This window comes from Carassius carassius, chromosome 18 (genome assembly GCF_963082965.1).
Source record: "Carassius carassius chromosome 18, fCarCar2.1, whole genome shotgun sequence".
Taxonomy (NCBI): domain Eukaryota; kingdom Metazoa; phylum Chordata; class Actinopteri; order Cypriniformes; family Cyprinidae; genus Carassius; species Carassius carassius.
In genome coordinates, this window is record NC_081772.1 from 12219083 (window position 1) to 12235565 (window position 16483).

At 37.8% G+C, this 16483-nt stretch overlaps 1 protein-coding gene across 1 annotated transcript in view; it reads left to right on the plus strand.

Moving 5' to 3' along the window:
- LOC132092399 (ryanodine receptor 3-like) overlaps nucleotides 1-16483 on the plus strand; it is a 94058-nt gene that overhangs the window by 44198 nt on the left and 33377 nt on the right. The window contains exons 37-72 of the mRNA XM_059498619.1: nucleotides 127-261; nucleotides 1541-1814; nucleotides 2129-2243; nucleotides 3113-3245; nucleotides 4564-4667; nucleotides 5142-5277; nucleotides 5440-5623; nucleotides 5782-5890; nucleotides 6020-6140; nucleotides 6336-6505; nucleotides 6800-7020; nucleotides 7100-7190; nucleotides 8485-8625; nucleotides 9137-9300; nucleotides 9388-9466; nucleotides 9584-9673; nucleotides 9788-9934; nucleotides 10027-10086; nucleotides 10173-10248; nucleotides 10340-10463; nucleotides 10576-10691; nucleotides 10787-10854; nucleotides 10976-11097; nucleotides 11484-11533; nucleotides 11632-11692; nucleotides 11788-12026; nucleotides 12776-12857; nucleotides 12949-13079; nucleotides 13278-13595; nucleotides 13690-13930; nucleotides 14069-14156; nucleotides 14248-14340; nucleotides 14498-14668; nucleotides 14748-14807; nucleotides 14886-15020; nucleotides 15749-15861. Of these exons, the coding sequence (XP_059354602.1) occupies nucleotides 127-261; nucleotides 1541-1814; nucleotides 2129-2243; nucleotides 3113-3245; nucleotides 4564-4667; nucleotides 5142-5277; nucleotides 5440-5623; nucleotides 5782-5890; nucleotides 6020-6140; nucleotides 6336-6505; nucleotides 6800-7020; nucleotides 7100-7190; nucleotides 8485-8625; nucleotides 9137-9300; nucleotides 9388-9466; nucleotides 9584-9673; nucleotides 9788-9934; nucleotides 10027-10086; nucleotides 10173-10248; nucleotides 10340-10463; nucleotides 10576-10691; nucleotides 10787-10854; nucleotides 10976-11097; nucleotides 11484-11533; nucleotides 11632-11692; nucleotides 11788-12026; nucleotides 12776-12857; nucleotides 12949-13079; nucleotides 13278-13595; nucleotides 13690-13930; nucleotides 14069-14156; nucleotides 14248-14340; nucleotides 14498-14668; nucleotides 14748-14807; nucleotides 14886-15020; nucleotides 15749-15861 (4762 nt within the window). The remainder of the gene's footprint in view (nucleotides 1-126; nucleotides 262-1540; nucleotides 1815-2128; nucleotides 2244-3112; nucleotides 3246-4563; nucleotides 4668-5141; nucleotides 5278-5439; nucleotides 5624-5781; nucleotides 5891-6019; nucleotides 6141-6335; nucleotides 6506-6799; nucleotides 7021-7099; nucleotides 7191-8484; nucleotides 8626-9136; nucleotides 9301-9387; nucleotides 9467-9583; nucleotides 9674-9787; nucleotides 9935-10026; nucleotides 10087-10172; nucleotides 10249-10339; nucleotides 10464-10575; nucleotides 10692-10786; nucleotides 10855-10975; nucleotides 11098-11483; nucleotides 11534-11631; nucleotides 11693-11787; nucleotides 12027-12775; nucleotides 12858-12948; nucleotides 13080-13277; nucleotides 13596-13689; nucleotides 13931-14068; nucleotides 14157-14247; nucleotides 14341-14497; nucleotides 14669-14747; nucleotides 14808-14885; nucleotides 15021-15748; nucleotides 15862-16483) is intronic.

The following is a 16483-nucleotide window of genomic DNA, read 5'->3' on the forward strand; positions in this document are numbered from 1 at the left end:
CCTATTTCTCACTAAATTAGAGTTCTTTAAATGCAAGTTTAAATTGCCAACCTACAGCCTGTTCTGCCAAATTGAAAAATAACACAAATAATCAGATACAGTTTTCGTCTTTGCGTATATACACAGGCATCCCTATGGAGGAGGAAGAGGAGGAGCAGGACACATCTCTTAAAGGCCGCCTAATGTCCCTGGTATACAAGATTAAAGGTCGTCCCCAAAAAATGGAGGAAAAACCAACAGAGCAAGAACAGGCTGCTCCCAGTAAGGCTTGTGAAAAAAAGATTCTTCAATGTGTTTTTATTTGTTACTGTTCATTATGCATTTTGTTCTGCTGTATCTGGTTACAAAGACTCTATTGAGGGCCAGAACATTCTGAACCAAGCTGTGCAAACATTTAAAAAAAAAAAAACCTTCCCTTGCAACTTATTAAGCAAAACATACATTATTTAACTTGTACCAAATGTGTTTAAAGCTTAGCTGCACTCCTAAAGAAGTTGATCAAAATTAGTACTAAAATGCTATGAAAAATATTTCATAAATCATGACCTAAATGTTGTTTAAGTAGAAGTATTTTCATTAAAGAGGGCAATGCCTTTGTCAATCAATCAATCAATCAATCAATCAATCAATCAATCAATCAATCAATCAATCAATCAATCAATCAACACTACAGAAAGATAGCAAAACGTAAATGTTTTTTCTATTAACAACAGTTATAATGTATGACTTGGTGTCAATAAACATGGAAAAATATTGTGGCATTAATTACTTGTTGAAACCATGTAAATATCAAATGGAACATAAATAAACATTAGGCAAAAAATGTTTTTACCCACATACTATTTTTATTAAGTTATATATTTTAGTCCTAACAGTAAAAAATAAATGGATAAAATTATGATCAGAAACATTATTTGTACTGTGCCTGTTTTATTAATCTTCTGAAATAAAAAGAAAGTTAGTACTGAGCTCCAAAATCTGCAAAAAAAAAGGGGTGGGGGGATGGCTAGGGATGGCTTAAAATGGCTAGTTCATTAGCATAGACTTTAATCATGTTACCAGCCACGGGAAGAAAGGTACATATTAAAATGGATGTAATCTGTATAATGATTTATAAAAAGCGCCAGTGCTGCACTCTCTTAATGAGAGAAGTATGTGATTAGAGCAGCTATTCTAAGAACAGCACACAGAATTGCTTGTAAATAGAAAATAGATGTAAACGACATACAGTACACTAATAGTCCTAACACATGACTAGAGCAGAGGTTTGAAAACTCTTCTACATGAGGGGCCATTTTTAGTTTAATATTAGTAATAACTGTTCCATATCACCTTAATCATTTATTAATATTACTATGCTTTATGCAATATAATACAATACACCAGTTACAACACTAATCGGTATTCAGTGCCTCAGTACCTGCAAAAATCTAATTAAGAATGACTAAAGGAAAAAACAAAACGAAATACACAGAATCCTAAACAAAGCAAATATATTTTTATCTTTTTATCTCACTCTACCTGCTTTTGTCTCCTTCAGCCAACTTGAAGGAGCTGATATCACAAACTATGGTCACCTGGGCACAAGGGGGCAAGATCCAAGACCCAGCACTGGTCCGCAGCATGTTCAGCCTTTTGAGAAGGCAGTATGATGGCATCGGTGAGCTACTCAGGGCCTTGAAGAAGAGCTACACTGTCAGTGAAAAGTCTGTAGGGGACGCGATCAACCTGCTGGCCTCTCTGGGCCAGATCCGTTCACTACTTAGCGTCCGCATGGGAGAAGAGGAGGGCCAGCTCATGATTGATGGCCTGGGGTAAAATTTCATCTTCCAGACTTATCTTCTGACATCATGCTAGGGAAATACATTTATCTGTACCATACCATTATTGTTATTGGTCAGTATTTTATTGTGCATCATCATTTCTTCTATTTGTACATTTAGACTGCCCTTGTCATCATCTAATTCTCACGCACTCACTGTTTAATTTGACATTTATTCAGACAAAATAGTAAAAAAATAATAATATCAACCATTGTCTGATCTCATTGGCCAGATGTTTAGTATCAAAACATCCCTGCATTGTACAGCTACATCCTCTAAAGTGTTTGTCTTATTATTTCACTCAGGGACATCATGAACAACAAAGTGTTTTACCAGCATCCAAATCTGATGCGTGTTCTTGGCATGCATGAGACAGTAATGGAGGTCATGGTCAATGTGCTGGGGGGAGACAAGAATAAGGTACTCTTTTGAGCCATACTTGCCCAAAAAGGTGCTTTTTCTGTGGTGAGAGGCTCTGGTAATGTTCAGTATATGTGATTTGTTATATCCTGATGGTGTGACTTCAGTTGTAATCCACATACTTAATAAGTTTCCGTCCATTTTATCAAATCATAAAGAAAAAGACTTCTTCACAAGTTACTTTAGTTCCTATTTTAAGTCACTTTGGATAAGCGTCTATTAAATGCACAAATGTAAATGTATAGACTTTAGATAGATGTTTATGATCGTAAGATCCCATGACTCAATTGTACACTTGTGCATCCAAGCCAAACCCCTCTCAGCCAAACCTTCTTAAACTAAACACGATATCTAGAGGGATATCACATAATACATGGGAAGATACGATGCGTCATGTCTAACAGCTTAATACCTCCTTATGCATTAGGGGTGGCAATAGGGCGAAAGCTAAGACAAGAACACAGGAATGGGTCACTTTTCATTCCAGTCCTTTTTGAGGTTTGTCGGTTGTCTACTATGACACTGACTATGCCAGATATGACATTGCCACAGTGTCTCTCATTTCTGCTTGGCAGCCTCATTAAACAGGTCTCACGCAATGGGATGTGGGTCCCAGACATTTAGGGTCACCATATTCCCTGCTCAGATGAAGTACACAAAATAGAGGCTTGTATTAACTGTGGAGCCTCACTTCTCATATTTCAGTCTGTCTGGGGGGGTTCTTTCGATATCTAGAGTATGTTACATTACACACATTTAGCCACTGTGTGAGGACACGCATGTGAAAAAGATGAAAGATTAATTTGAAGTGTGAAGGAAACGATCTCCGTCTGTGCAGAGGTGAAATGAATGCTGTTTTTAACTCTCAGGAGATTGCCTTCCCCAAGATGGTGGCCAGCTGTTGTCGCTTCCTGTGCTACTTCTGTCGCATCAGCCGTCAGAACCAGAAGGCTATGTTTGACCACCTGAGCTACCTCCTGGAGAACAGCAGTGTGGGGCTGGGTAATCACACACACAAACACACACACAGTTCTTCAGGGATGCAGATCAGGCAGGGCTGAATCACACTGTGTGTTGCCATGTCTGCTTATCAAAGTGGCAGTTTGTTTATTTTATTGTCTGTTTTTTTACTTATTTTACAAACACACTCACGTATTTGATTTTTCTAATTCTAGCTGTGGGCACAAAAAAAAGATATATGCTGCACATACGTTCACTGCAGAGAACAGCAACTTAAAGAGGAAAGGCAAATGTTGTGTTACATACCCTATAAAAATTGGAGAGTTACAACCCGGTGTTATGTATAAATAATGTATTAATGCACAAAAGCACACATTTTTCTTTCCCCATAGGCATGCATTTATGCAGGAGAGATTTAGGATTTACCATTCAAAAGATTGGGGTCGGTAATATTTTTTAATGATTTTGAAGTCTCATATGCTAACAGAGGCTTTTAATAAAATAAAATTTTAATATATTTCAAAATTCAATGTATTCCTGAGATTGTAAAGCTACATTTTCATCAGTCATTAATCCAGTCACATGCTCCTTCAAACATGCAGAGTTGCTGTTCAAGTTCAAAATATCTTTTTTTTTCTTCACCTTCCTGAAAACAAAACCATTGCTTATGTTGGTTGGGAAAGTCATTTATGTTAGGCTTGTTGCATAAGATCAGATAGCTTGTTTTTAGAGCGAGATCTGGCAACCCTGCACAGTGCGCTGTTTTGACTGTGAATAATAGCTTGTGCATCTAAGAGCACCTTACTCTGCAGGAGTCGTTTCCTGTAACAGCACATTAATGAGCAGCTGAGAGCCCACTCACCCCTTTATAGGCCTTATCAGCCCCAGATCAATGACAGGACAGGACAGATCAGATGAAGATAAGACTGGGGGCTGTATCCACAGATGTACAATTTTATGTTAACAGTTTACAGTTTGCATAGATAGTGTTATGCAGCTACAGTTTTTATTATTATTATTTATTTTTTTTTATCATTAATACATCTGATTGGTATGTGCAAAGCAGCAGAATGTTGTAATCAGAAATCCAACCAAATATGCTGAAATGTATGGTTGTAAACAATAATTAATAGAAATTATTTACATAAACTGGGGAAAGATTATAACTCTTTATAATTCCTTAACTGAAGATGACGTATTTCTATACGTTTAAAGCATAGCATATTATAACATGGACAAGAGAAAGGGAAACCTAGTTGGAAAAAAAGGAAAGACTGCCATCTGTTGGTGATTTTCCTTATTAAAAATCTGCTGTCCCTATTGGTCATATGGAAATAATTTTGGTTTCCTATTTCTCTAGCATGCCCAGCAATGAGAGGCTCCACACCTTTAGATGTGGCTGCTTCCTCTGTAATGGACAACAACAGTTTAGCTCTGGCACTTGAAGAACCTGATCTAGAGAAGGTAACAGTTCAGTAACAGCACAACATCATCTCTGCTCACACGACAGAGCCTAATAAAATTCTTTAAAATTACAATTAATTTATATAGAAGGGTTTCTTGTAAAGAAAAAAAGAGTTATAAGTTAAAAAAAGATGACATTTTGATCCTTTATAACTTGAAGGAATATGCCTTATGCTGTATGTGCCGTAATTCTGGATGAAAAACAACAACAACAGCAGCAGCAGCAGCAATAGTTTAGGCACCCTAAATAAACTTATGATGGAATATTTTCCATTGAGGTAGAAAAGTTGTGACAGTCACTGAGTTTTTACTAGAGCGTCATAAGATTAAAAAGCCATGTGGATCAAGCTATGGTAATTCATGTATTGTGTTGTAATACCTTATAAAGTTACTTGCTGAATGGTTGCCAAATAAATTTGGCTAAGCCAAACTTTAGTGCCATTAATTTTGGACCCTGTCCATGTGTGTTTTCAGGTGGTGACATATCTGGCAGGCTGTGGCTTACAGAACTGCCCAATGCTCATTGCCAGGGGATACCCAGATATTGGCTGGAACCCAATAGAAGGAGAACGCTATCTGTCCTTCCTACGGTTTGCTGTCTTTGTTAATGGTTAGTCCACTTTACCACAAAGATGAGTTTTCATTGTTTTGTGTCTTGGTTAATGGAAAACAACTAATTCATAATAATTCATGTTATGTTCTTTTATTTTTTACTTTTTTATTATTGTGTGTGTGTGTGTGTGTGTGTGTGTTTGTGTCCTGGTCATCTCAGGTGAAAGTGTTGAAGAGAACGCTAATGTAGTGGTAAAGCTTTTGATCAGGCGCCCGGAGTGCTTTGGACCTGCTCTCAGAGGAGAGGGAGGGCAAGGTTTACTCGCTGCCATGAAGGAAGCCATCAAAATCTCAGAAGATCCTACTTTAGATCTGCCAAATTTACCCGAGGGGGCTGCACCCACGTAAGACTACTGAATTCTTCCCTCAAATCCTCCGTTTTATGTTAGGTGTGGAGTTGAAAAGTTGAAATGTAGTTTGAGATGTACTACCACCCCACGCTTTGACTCAGGATTGAGCGAGTATGACTTAAAATAAGAATGTTCACTCTTTCTTTTGACAGCATCGAAGAGGATGAAGAGGAGGAGGAGGTCGCCCACATGGGCAACTCTATTATGTCCTTCTACTCAGCCCTTATTGATCTTCTGGGTCGCTGTGCACCTGAGATGCATGTGAGTGCTCATTTCTGACACATTGTATTGATCTACAAAGCTAGGGGCAAAACTTGAAATTTCCTTCAGTATAATGCTGTTGCACTGTACATGGCTTCACTTTAATATTATACCAATGCTGTTTTACAGCTTATAAACAAAGGCAAAGGTGAAGCACTGCGTATCCGGGCCATCCTCCGTTCCTTAGTTCCCACTAATGATTTGGTTGGAATTATCAGTATTCCACTCAAAATGCCGGTCGTCAATAAAGGTTTGTACATGTCACTAGGTGCCTTTGAAAGAGTCTGAAGACATAATCTCTGAAACCCATTCTGTACCTAAGATTGATTGATGCTGTTACTCTTTCAATTTCATCTACATCCCCACGTGTTTCATTATCTGTGCTCCTCATTCCGCAGTCATTATAACCCTAATGCCATTTTCTTTAACTCTCTCGTTTGGTTAGATGGCACTGTGACAGAGCCAGATATAAATGCCAGTTTCTGTCCGGAGCACAAGGCACCCATGGTGCTTTTCCTGGACCGTGTCTATGGTATTGACGACCAAAGCTTCTTGATGCACCTGCTGGAGGTGGGCTTCCTGCCAGATCTGCGAGCATCAGCCTCCCTGGACTCAGTAAGTGTGCTTTGCAAAGCAAAAAAGAGAAAAGTTGCAGACATAAATGTATCATGCTTTGTGTGAAAAAGCCTAAAAGGTTCATGTAATGCCAACCATTTAATACAGTGATTCAGTAAAGGCAAAAAGTAGACACTGAATAAATATCGAAAGGATTTAATTTAGCTATAAAATTAATAATGCATTTTGTGGTTTTGTATTATTAAAGTTGTTTAAATTTAATCATTATAAAAATTTATGCATTCAACTCATTTCCATGATGATTTGTTTTTCATGTTAATCTGCATCCATCAGGAGGTGCTCAGATCCACAGAGACAGCCCTGGCCATGAACCGCTACATTGGATCCGCAGTGCTTCCTCTGTTGACCCGCTGTGCTCATCTGTTCGCTCACACTGAGCACTATGCAATGCTCGTTGACACCACGCTGCACACTATCTATCGCCTCTCAAAGGGCCGATCACTCACCAAGGCCCAGAGAGATGCTATTGATGAATGTCTACTGGCCATCTGCATGTAAATACCACTTGAAATTGATTAGAAATTGCTGGAATGTAGGTTAGGTATCATCTGATGTTATTTATACTTCCTCCAGGCATCTGCGGCCATCAATGCTACAGCAGCTGTTGCGTCGTCTTGTATTTGATGTTCCACAGCTTACAGAGTACTGCAAGATGCCCATTAAGGTGAGTTTGTAAACAGTAAATGTAAGTTCACCACTATTCAAAAGTTTGGGTTGGTAAGAATTTTAAAAGTCTTTTATGTTCACCAAGACTGCATTTATTTGATCAGTATACAGTAAAGAAGGTAAGATTGTGAAATATTATTAGGATTTGAAATAACTGTTTTGAATGTCATTTCTTCCTGTGATAGCAAAGTCTTCAGAAACAAAAAAAGTCTGACAAACTGAGAGTCTTCAGTTTCACAGTAAACCCCCCCCCCCCACCCCCCCACCCAGAAATAATTCTAATTTCTTTATTTAATTCTCAAGAACCATTTATTATAGTTATCGAGTTGTGCTGCTTAATATTTTTGTGGAAACCCTGAGAATTTTTTTTTTCAGGATTCCTTGATTAATAGAAAGTTCAAAGGAGCAGAATTTATTTGGAAATATAAATAGTCACTTTTCCTCAATTTAATGCATCCTTGCTAAATAAAATAAATAATTTATTTCAAAAACCAAAAACATACTTACCCTTAATGGTAGTCTACATTTCCTCCATATTAACCTTTGGTTACATTATTTATTTTAATATGAACATTAGAGACAAATTAACTAAACAGTTGTGCTTTTACTGTGGTGCTTTTAATGTCATAAAAAAAAACACAAGATATATTCCATGTGATTTATGTTTAGGATCTATTTTGTGAGTGCGTTTGCACCGTTACCTACAATTTGCTAAATTATTTTCATGAAGCAGGTGCTAAAACAACACAGACAGCTTGTGCAAATGCACAGCAATAACAGGACACACGCCATCCTTGTTGAAAAGTATGTTTCATTACAGTGAGGTCACTCGGTTTGTAGTTATAACTTCTGTGTTTTGACAGCTTTACACACCGTACACACTCACATAGCATCTGGATTGCACATTACCTGATGCAACTGTCACCACGAGTCAGCACAAATCCTTCTACTCATGATCCTTTGATAGGCAGGTGTGAGCAGGTCGTACTCTCCTCACAGTTTCAGCACCTTGTCTCTCTGCTGGCAGCTGTCTCACCCTGTCATAATCACCCTACTATAGGGCAGGGTTATCAGAAGAGGGCTTGGCAGAACTGACACCTTTAAATAATATTTCAGACATGTGAACCAAGAAAATTCCCTAAATCAAATCCAAGTATAAAATCAATCTTTATTCTAGATAATGAGGGATGTTTTAACACAATCTGTCTGTTGTATGATTTAATGATTTAAAGTATGATTTAAAGTATCCTGAATGTTGACCGCTTAATCCACATATCTGTTTACCCCTGCAGCTTTTGACCAATCACTATGAACAGAACTGGAAGTACTACTGTCTGCCGACAGGCCTGGGCAGCTATGGCATGGCAACAGAGGAGGAACTCCACCTCACCAAGAAACTCTTCTGGGGACTTTTCGATGCTCTTTCTCAAAAGGTACAAAACATACCTCAGTATAAATTTGGGAAAATAATTGGTTTTTATTAACTGCTTTTTTTTTTAATTGTTCATTCTCATGTCATTGCAAACCTGTATGACTTATTTTCTACTGTAACATAAAGATATTTTTTTTAAGGTCTTTTAGATTTATTTTTATTTTTTGTCCATTCCTTAGTGATCACCAAAACTGTTTGGTTGCATTGACAGTCTTCAAAATATCATCTTTTGTCATACAGGTTTATAATGACACAGAGATTTTAACTCAATTTATCGCAAATATCAATATCTGCTGTAAAAAACAAAAACAAAAAATTGAGATAATTCAAAAACTATATGATTAAATTTGATGATTTTGACACAAAAATGAATTGAATATGTCTGATGTATTGTTTAATTGTTGGTCAAGGTAGAGTACACATCTGTGGTCATTGCATCAGGTCTCACTGTACACAGTATTTTTTTTAAATCGTACTTCATTAAGTCATTAAATACATTGTCTGTTTTGCAGAAATATGATGCAGAGCTTTTCAAAATGGCCATGCCATGTCTTAGTGCCATAGCTGGTGCCATACCACCTGACTACGTCGACTCCAGTCCAGGATCCACATTAGTTAAGCAGGCCTCTGTGGATGCGCAAGGCAACTTTGACCCCCAGCCAATTAACACTGCTAAGTAAGTACCATTGAAACACTGAAACCACATGTAGAAATCCTTCCATTTGACCTTTCTGGACTCCATGCTATACTGTTTGTCTTACAGCATCTCGCTGCCTGAAAAGCTAGATTACATTGCAAGCAAGTTTGCTGAGCATTCCCATGAGAAATGGTCCTCTGAGAAGGTTGGACATGGTTAAAACTCATCCCATTAATCTTGCACATATTATTCTGCCACTCGATGTCTACTTCTGTTGAATTAGATAAAGCATGACTGCTTGTTTTATCTTGTATGGCGATAGATCGCTCTTGGCTGGACGGCGGGAGATAAAGTAGATGACAAAGCTAGAACTCATCCACTGCTGAAACAGTACAAAGCACTGAGTGAAAAGGTATCAAATCCATCAAATCCAAATCACGTTCTTCCGTATTGACTTTTGTCTCTAACACCAATACCATTTTCAAAGGACGAATTTTAATCTATTTAAATCCGTCGCTGTGCGTAGGAAAGGGAGAGTTACCGCTGTCCTGTGAAAGAGACTCTAAAGAGCATGTTAGCAATGGGATGGAATATTGAGAGGACCAAAGAAGGAGAGGCCATGTTCAAGCAAAGGGAAACAGAGAAACAGCGCAAGACATCAGAGTCCTCACAGGTAATTTTAGACAGGAGGAAGGTGTTTATTTTCTTTGTAGTGTCTGTCATAGTGCATTTAGCACATTGTGTTGTCTGTTTTTCACTTAACAGGGTGAGTTTATTCCAGCCCCACAAGATTTGGAAAATGTTATTCTATCAAGAGAACTACAGGCAAGTACGAATCGAATTGTTACGAACAATGCATATTTCATTTACTGTGTATTAAATCTTTATTTTCAATTAAATCATTTCAACAGGCGATGGTTGAAACAGTTGCAGAAAATTACCACAACATTTGGGCAAAAAAGAAGAAAAGGGAACTTGACAGTAAAGGTGAAGCTTTTCTCCTGGAAAATGTCTGTTTGGCTCAATCCTGTCTAAGCTATCCCAGATGCATTGACTCATTGTGTGTTGTCACTGAAAGGAGGAGGAAGTCATCCGTTGTTGGTACCATACGACACGCTGATGGCAAAGGAGAAGTACAGAGATCGAGAGAAGGCCCAGGAACTCTTTAAATTCCTGCAGGTCAATGGATACGCCATCAGCAGGTCAGTGTACTCTCAAATTCTGTCTTATATAATCAGAAAAAACAGTACCATTCAAATGTTCAGGTTCTGTACGATTTATAATGAATGTTTTTTTTATTCTGTGCATATGCAGAGGTCTGAAGGACATGGAGCAGGATTCCTCTTCTATGGAAAAGAGGATCGCCTTTAAGTTTCTCAAGAGGCTCTTGAATTATGTAGATTCTGCACAGGAGTTTATTGCTCATCTTGGTGAGAAAAATGATGAATGTAACATATTGATGTATTGATAGAAAAATCTATGTTAACATATCAAGCTGATCATTTGTTTTCTCTGCATGACTTAGAGGCTATAGCTACCAGTGGGAAGACAGAAAAATCTCCCCATGATCAAGAGATCAAGTTTTTCGCTAAGGTAGCATTCAGTTCTCGAGCAAACACTCTCTTACCATATGTAGAACAGTCTAGAAACGTAATATTTCCGAAGTTAAAGCCCAGTTTTTACAAAGTTTTTCTCTTGATCGCTTTCAATGTAGGTTCTGCTGCCCCTCATAGATCAGTACTTCAAAAACCACTGCTTGTACTTCCTGTCATCCCCCAACATGAGCCTGAGCAGCAGTGGCTATGCATCCAACAAAGAGAAGGAGATGATCACCAGGTGCTGCTATTATAATAAAGACAAAATCGGTTATAAGACCATATAAATCCATATCATATAAATTCATATTATATAAGTGCATCCTGAAAAAGTAGAATAATAGTTAACTAGTTAACTTTCAAAATATAATAGTATAAATCTGGTATAAAGATTCCCATATTTATTCGGAGATGTCAGAATTCTGATTCCATCAGTGTATATACTGAATTCAGTGAAATACACACTTTTCACATTTTCATAAAGTGGCACTTACATTTTAAAGGAGCCATGATGCTTGAAGTCTCTGACATTTATTTATTTATAAATTTGTTGCATATTCTTTGCATAATTTGAATGCAAGGATTGTTTTATTTACTGTCATACTAACTTAAACCATTCTTTCTTAGTCTATTCTATAAGCTGGCAGCCCTTGTCAGACATAGAATATCACTCTTTGGTGAGACATCTCAAGCATATTCAAATACTTTTTATAACTGAGCTTCATTTTGCTCTGCGAAATTCATTCCGCAGCTTTAAGACTGTCTGTTCTTTCAGGAAGTGACTCCACCACCATGGTGAGCTGCTTGCACATCCTGTCCCGCTCACTGGACTTCAGGTAGTAAGCAAAATCTCATGGCAACTCGAATCATTAACCAGCCAGCGGTAGTTGATGTCTCAGCTGTTTTAAACTGATTCTGTTTTGACCCATAGGACTGTGATGAAGTCTGGCTCAGAGCTGGTAAAGGCTGGTGTCCGGACGTTCTTTGAGAATGCAGCAGAAGACCTGGAGAAGACTCTGGAGAACTTAAAGCTAGGGAAGATGGGTCAGTCACGCACACAGATGAAGGGCGTTACCCACATCATCAGCTACACCTCAGCGGCCCTGATGCCCATCCTGACGGTTCTTTTTCAGCATATCACCCAATACCAGTTTGAAGCGGAGCTGCTTTGTAAGTCAGCTGTTCTTTGACCTATGATGTTAGTTTTATGAGTCAATTCTTAGATCTCATCTCATAATGAGAAACTCATGTATTTAAGACTTTTTAAGAACTTCAGTCACAGTCTTCGCAGTCTGTAAGTACATTTACATATTACATATGTAAAGGATTTGCCACTGATGATTCAAACTTTTGAGTAGTGCTTGTTGTTTGTCTTTTCTCTGATCACAAATGCAGACATGGATTTATGCTTACGCAGTAAATAATAAATAATGTTCTTTGTTAGCGACATCATATGATCCTTTAAAATATTATTAATAGAAAGTCTCTCATTATTATGGATACTAATACATAAATTTTTATTTATATAAATATAATTTTATTTTTTTCAAAATTCTTTCCTCAATATTAACTCATAATTATGGGGAAAAAAATTATCATTATGATTTCTCAGTTAGATTAGATGCTTAGTCATAATGACTACCAGAATGACTACCAGAATTATATTTTTTTCCAGAATTTATTTTTATTAATGAGCTGCCATGGAAATGGGGAAAGAGGATTTGAATGACTTTTCCATAGAAAATTTATTACGTTTGTGTAAGCTTGCTTTTTGCAAGAGTTATTTTCCATTTGTTATTTTGAATTGTCTTATAATTTGGCAGTCCAGTAGCATGTTTTTTTAAATATTTTTTTATTTTCTTGAAATGTACTAAAACACTATTTAGCGTAAGGAAAATAATTGCACTTGAATGTTTCAGTGGATGACATTCAGCTGTCCTGCTACCGTATCCTGACCAGCCTCTACTCTTTGGGCACTGGCAAGAACATCTATGTGGAAAAGTACAAAAAACTTTATTTCTGTGGGAACTTTTTGTTTAGTTCTCGATCTGTTTCTTCGTGAAACTAAGATGACTATGTTGGGCTTTTACAGACAGCTTCCAGTGCTGGGTGAATGTTTATCTACTCTGGTTGGAGCCATGCCTGTTGCATTCCTGGAACCCCACCTAAATATGCACAATCCCCAATCTGTCTTCAACACCAAGACACCAAGAGAACAAGCTAGTGAGTATATTTGGAAGGAACGGAGACTATTTGAATTAATTTGGTTTTCGGTGAGAAACCATACAATGAAAATATGGTTCATTAGCAGCCAATCATAATAGGCAGATCGATCTTTTGGTGACAGTGAAATTTCTTTTCCTAAAGAAAAAAAAAGATAATTTGATAAATTTGTAGCCATAATATTGAATATTTTTACAGTTTTGAGCATGCCAGACACTGTGGAGGAGATGTGTCCTGAGATGCCCCATCTGGACAGCCTGATGAAGGACATTGGTGACATTTCTGAATCCGGAGCACGCTACACAGAGATACCACAGGTCATCGAGGTCATCCTGCCCATGTTGTGTAACTACCTGTCTTACTGGTGGGCAAAAGGCCCAGAAAGCTTCCCAGATAATTCCAATTGCAGCACAACTGTCACATCTGAGCATCTCAGTCTAATTCTGGGCAATATCCTTAAGATTCTCAATAACAACCTTGGCATTGAAAATGCCCCATGGATGAAAAGACTTGCAGGTGAGAGTGAACTTAATCTGATAGAGAGTAGCATGCTCTGGTACAGGATGATTGCAGTGCCTTCTCAAACATCTGTAAACTCTCTCCTGTTTAGTATACACCCAGCCTATCATTAGCAAGGCTAGCCCAGATCTTCTTAGAACACACTTTCTGCCGACGCTGGAGAAACTGAAGAAGAAGACAGTGAAGATAGTGGCTGAGGAGGAGCTGCTTAGGTCTGAAAGCAGGACAGACACTCAGGAAGCTGAACTGCAGATTCTGGATGAGTTTGCTGTTCTCTGCAGGGATCTGTATGCCTTCTATCCAATGCTCATTCGTTATGTGGACAACAACAGGTATTTATGCTATGACCTCAGAGGGAGTTGATGGCCACTGCCAAATTTTGGGTATAATTGCTGCTTTAAAAAATGCTGCTAAATTTACAATCTACAGAGATCACTTTTTACTAATAATTTCATTTGATTTTTGCCTAGATCCAAATGGCTGAAGCAACCAGATTCAGATTCAACTGAACTTTTCAAAATGGTGTCAGAGATTTTCATCCTTTGGTGTAAATCTCATGTAAGTTCTCTGTAGGGCTTCAACAAATATTTGTAAGAATTTGCCAATTATTTCAAGATTTCCAGAGCTGGTTTCTGCTCTTTGTTTATAGAACTTTAAAAGGGAAGAGCAAAATTTTGTGGTGCAAAATGAAATTAACAACCTGGCATTCCTCACTGGAGACAGCAAGACGAAGATGTCAAAAGTAAGTGTGATATAAAGTAATTGCAAGCTATATTGGACCCAAAAGCTCTGAGTTAATTATGTAGTGATGCCAAAGTGGAAATATCCTCTGGGGACATGTGTTCATGAAAACAAAAAGCATTACGTTTTATGTGTGATATATCGCTTTGTAAAACCAGTCTGGGGGTCAAGACCAAGAGAGAAGAGGAAAAAAGAGAAGAGGAGAGTTGTACTCCATTCAGACTTCTCTTATCATAGCAGCTCACAAGAAGATGTTGCCCATTGGTCTGAACATGTGCACTCCTGGAGACCAGGAGCTCATTTCCCTTGCCAAGATCCGCTACAGTCTGGTGAGTGTATTTCTTGTTGTTTTAATTATGCTTTATTGGATATCTGTAAGCAACATCTAACTGTTTCTTTGTTTAACAGAAAGACACAGATGATGAGGTTAAGGATTACTTGAGGAAGAACCTCCATCTTCAGGAGAAGGTCTGGAGAAGCAAATCACAATCTCACATACATGATTAGATGCTGATATGTTGACATTGGCTGACATTCCCATCACAGTCAGCAGATCCAGCAGTGCAGTGGCAGCTGAACCTCTACAAGGATGTTTTGGTGAAGAATGAGGGACCTCCAGACCCAGAGCAAAACGTGGAGAGAGTTCAGGCCATCTCCGCTGCTGTCTACCACCTTGATCAGGTACAACAGCCATAAAAATTAAATTCACCCATGCTATGTAATGTCCTTTCTCATCTATGGTACCTACTCTGTATCAGCATCCTTATTTGTTGGTTAACACTTCACAGTAAGGTTCAATTTGTTAACCTAGGTTCATGAACAATGAGCAATACTTTTAAAATATGCAATTAAATTTAAATATTTATTATTTTACACCTAATAAATGCTGTAACAAACGTTCAGTGTTAGTTGATGATACCTGATGCATTAACTCATGTTACAAATTAAACCTACAGTAATTGTAAAGAGGTACCACTAATTGCTGAAATCACAAACTGTGTTTAGTTAATCCAGAGATTGAGTCTTAAGTGAGATTTATACATACTGAATAAATACGCTTTCCACTGATGTATGGTTTATTAGGATCGGACAATATTTGGCCTTTGAATCACGAAAATCACCTTTGAATTTGTCCAGATGAATTCTTAGCAATGCATATTACTAATCAAAAAGTACGTTTTTATATATTTACAGTAGGAAATTTACTAAATAGCTGCATGGAACATGATCTTTACGTAATATCCTAATGATTTTTGGCATAAAAAAAATAAAATTTTGACCCATGCAATGTTTTTTACCGCCTATTTTTGTCTTTAACAGCAAGTATACTCTTACATTTTAATTTAAGTTTTTAATCACACTCAGAAATAAAACATTTATTTGTGTTAAACATTACATTTCACTCTCAGGTTGAGCAGCCACTGAGGAATAAGAAGATGGTGTTTCAAAAGCTGCTGTCAAAGCAAAGAAAACGTGCCGTGGTTGCCTGTTTCCGCATGGCACCACTCTACAACTTACCAAGGTATGTCCTTGAAAGCCTTTAAATTACAATGACAGCTTTTGCAATATTCATTCACAGCATTCAGCTTTAAAATAAACTGACTCAGTAGGTACTTCTGAAAGTTTTCTAAATAGTTATTCCTTCCTTCCATATGCGTCTTTATGCCTTCTGTACTCCCTCTAGTGCCATCCTGTTGAAATGTGCTGCAAAGTGTTGGTGTTTTTTCATGCTACTTTCTTCTTCCTCCTAAAACCTGTCCCTTTCTGTTGTCTCCATAACACACTTTAGATACAAAAATAATAATTACTTCCTGAACGGCTATCGGTACGTTTGGCTGGAAAAGGTGTACCATACCTCCAGCTTTGACCGTCTGTTCTCCATGCTAACGGTAATGTCAGACTAAGAGAACTCATGATCCCAACCTTTTCGTCCTCCTCTTCCATTCTCCAAGGGCTGAGCACAAGCATACAGTTAGCGCCGTCACTCTGAATGGTCACCTTCCATTTCTGGTGGGTCTCTTCAGTTTATGTAGCGTTGGGAAGTTTCAGGGTGGGTGGAAGGTTCTTGACCTCAAGTATCCTTTTGTGCAACAGTGATCATTTAAATGATAGCTTTCATGGACTTCCTCATTAAGGTGACCAGT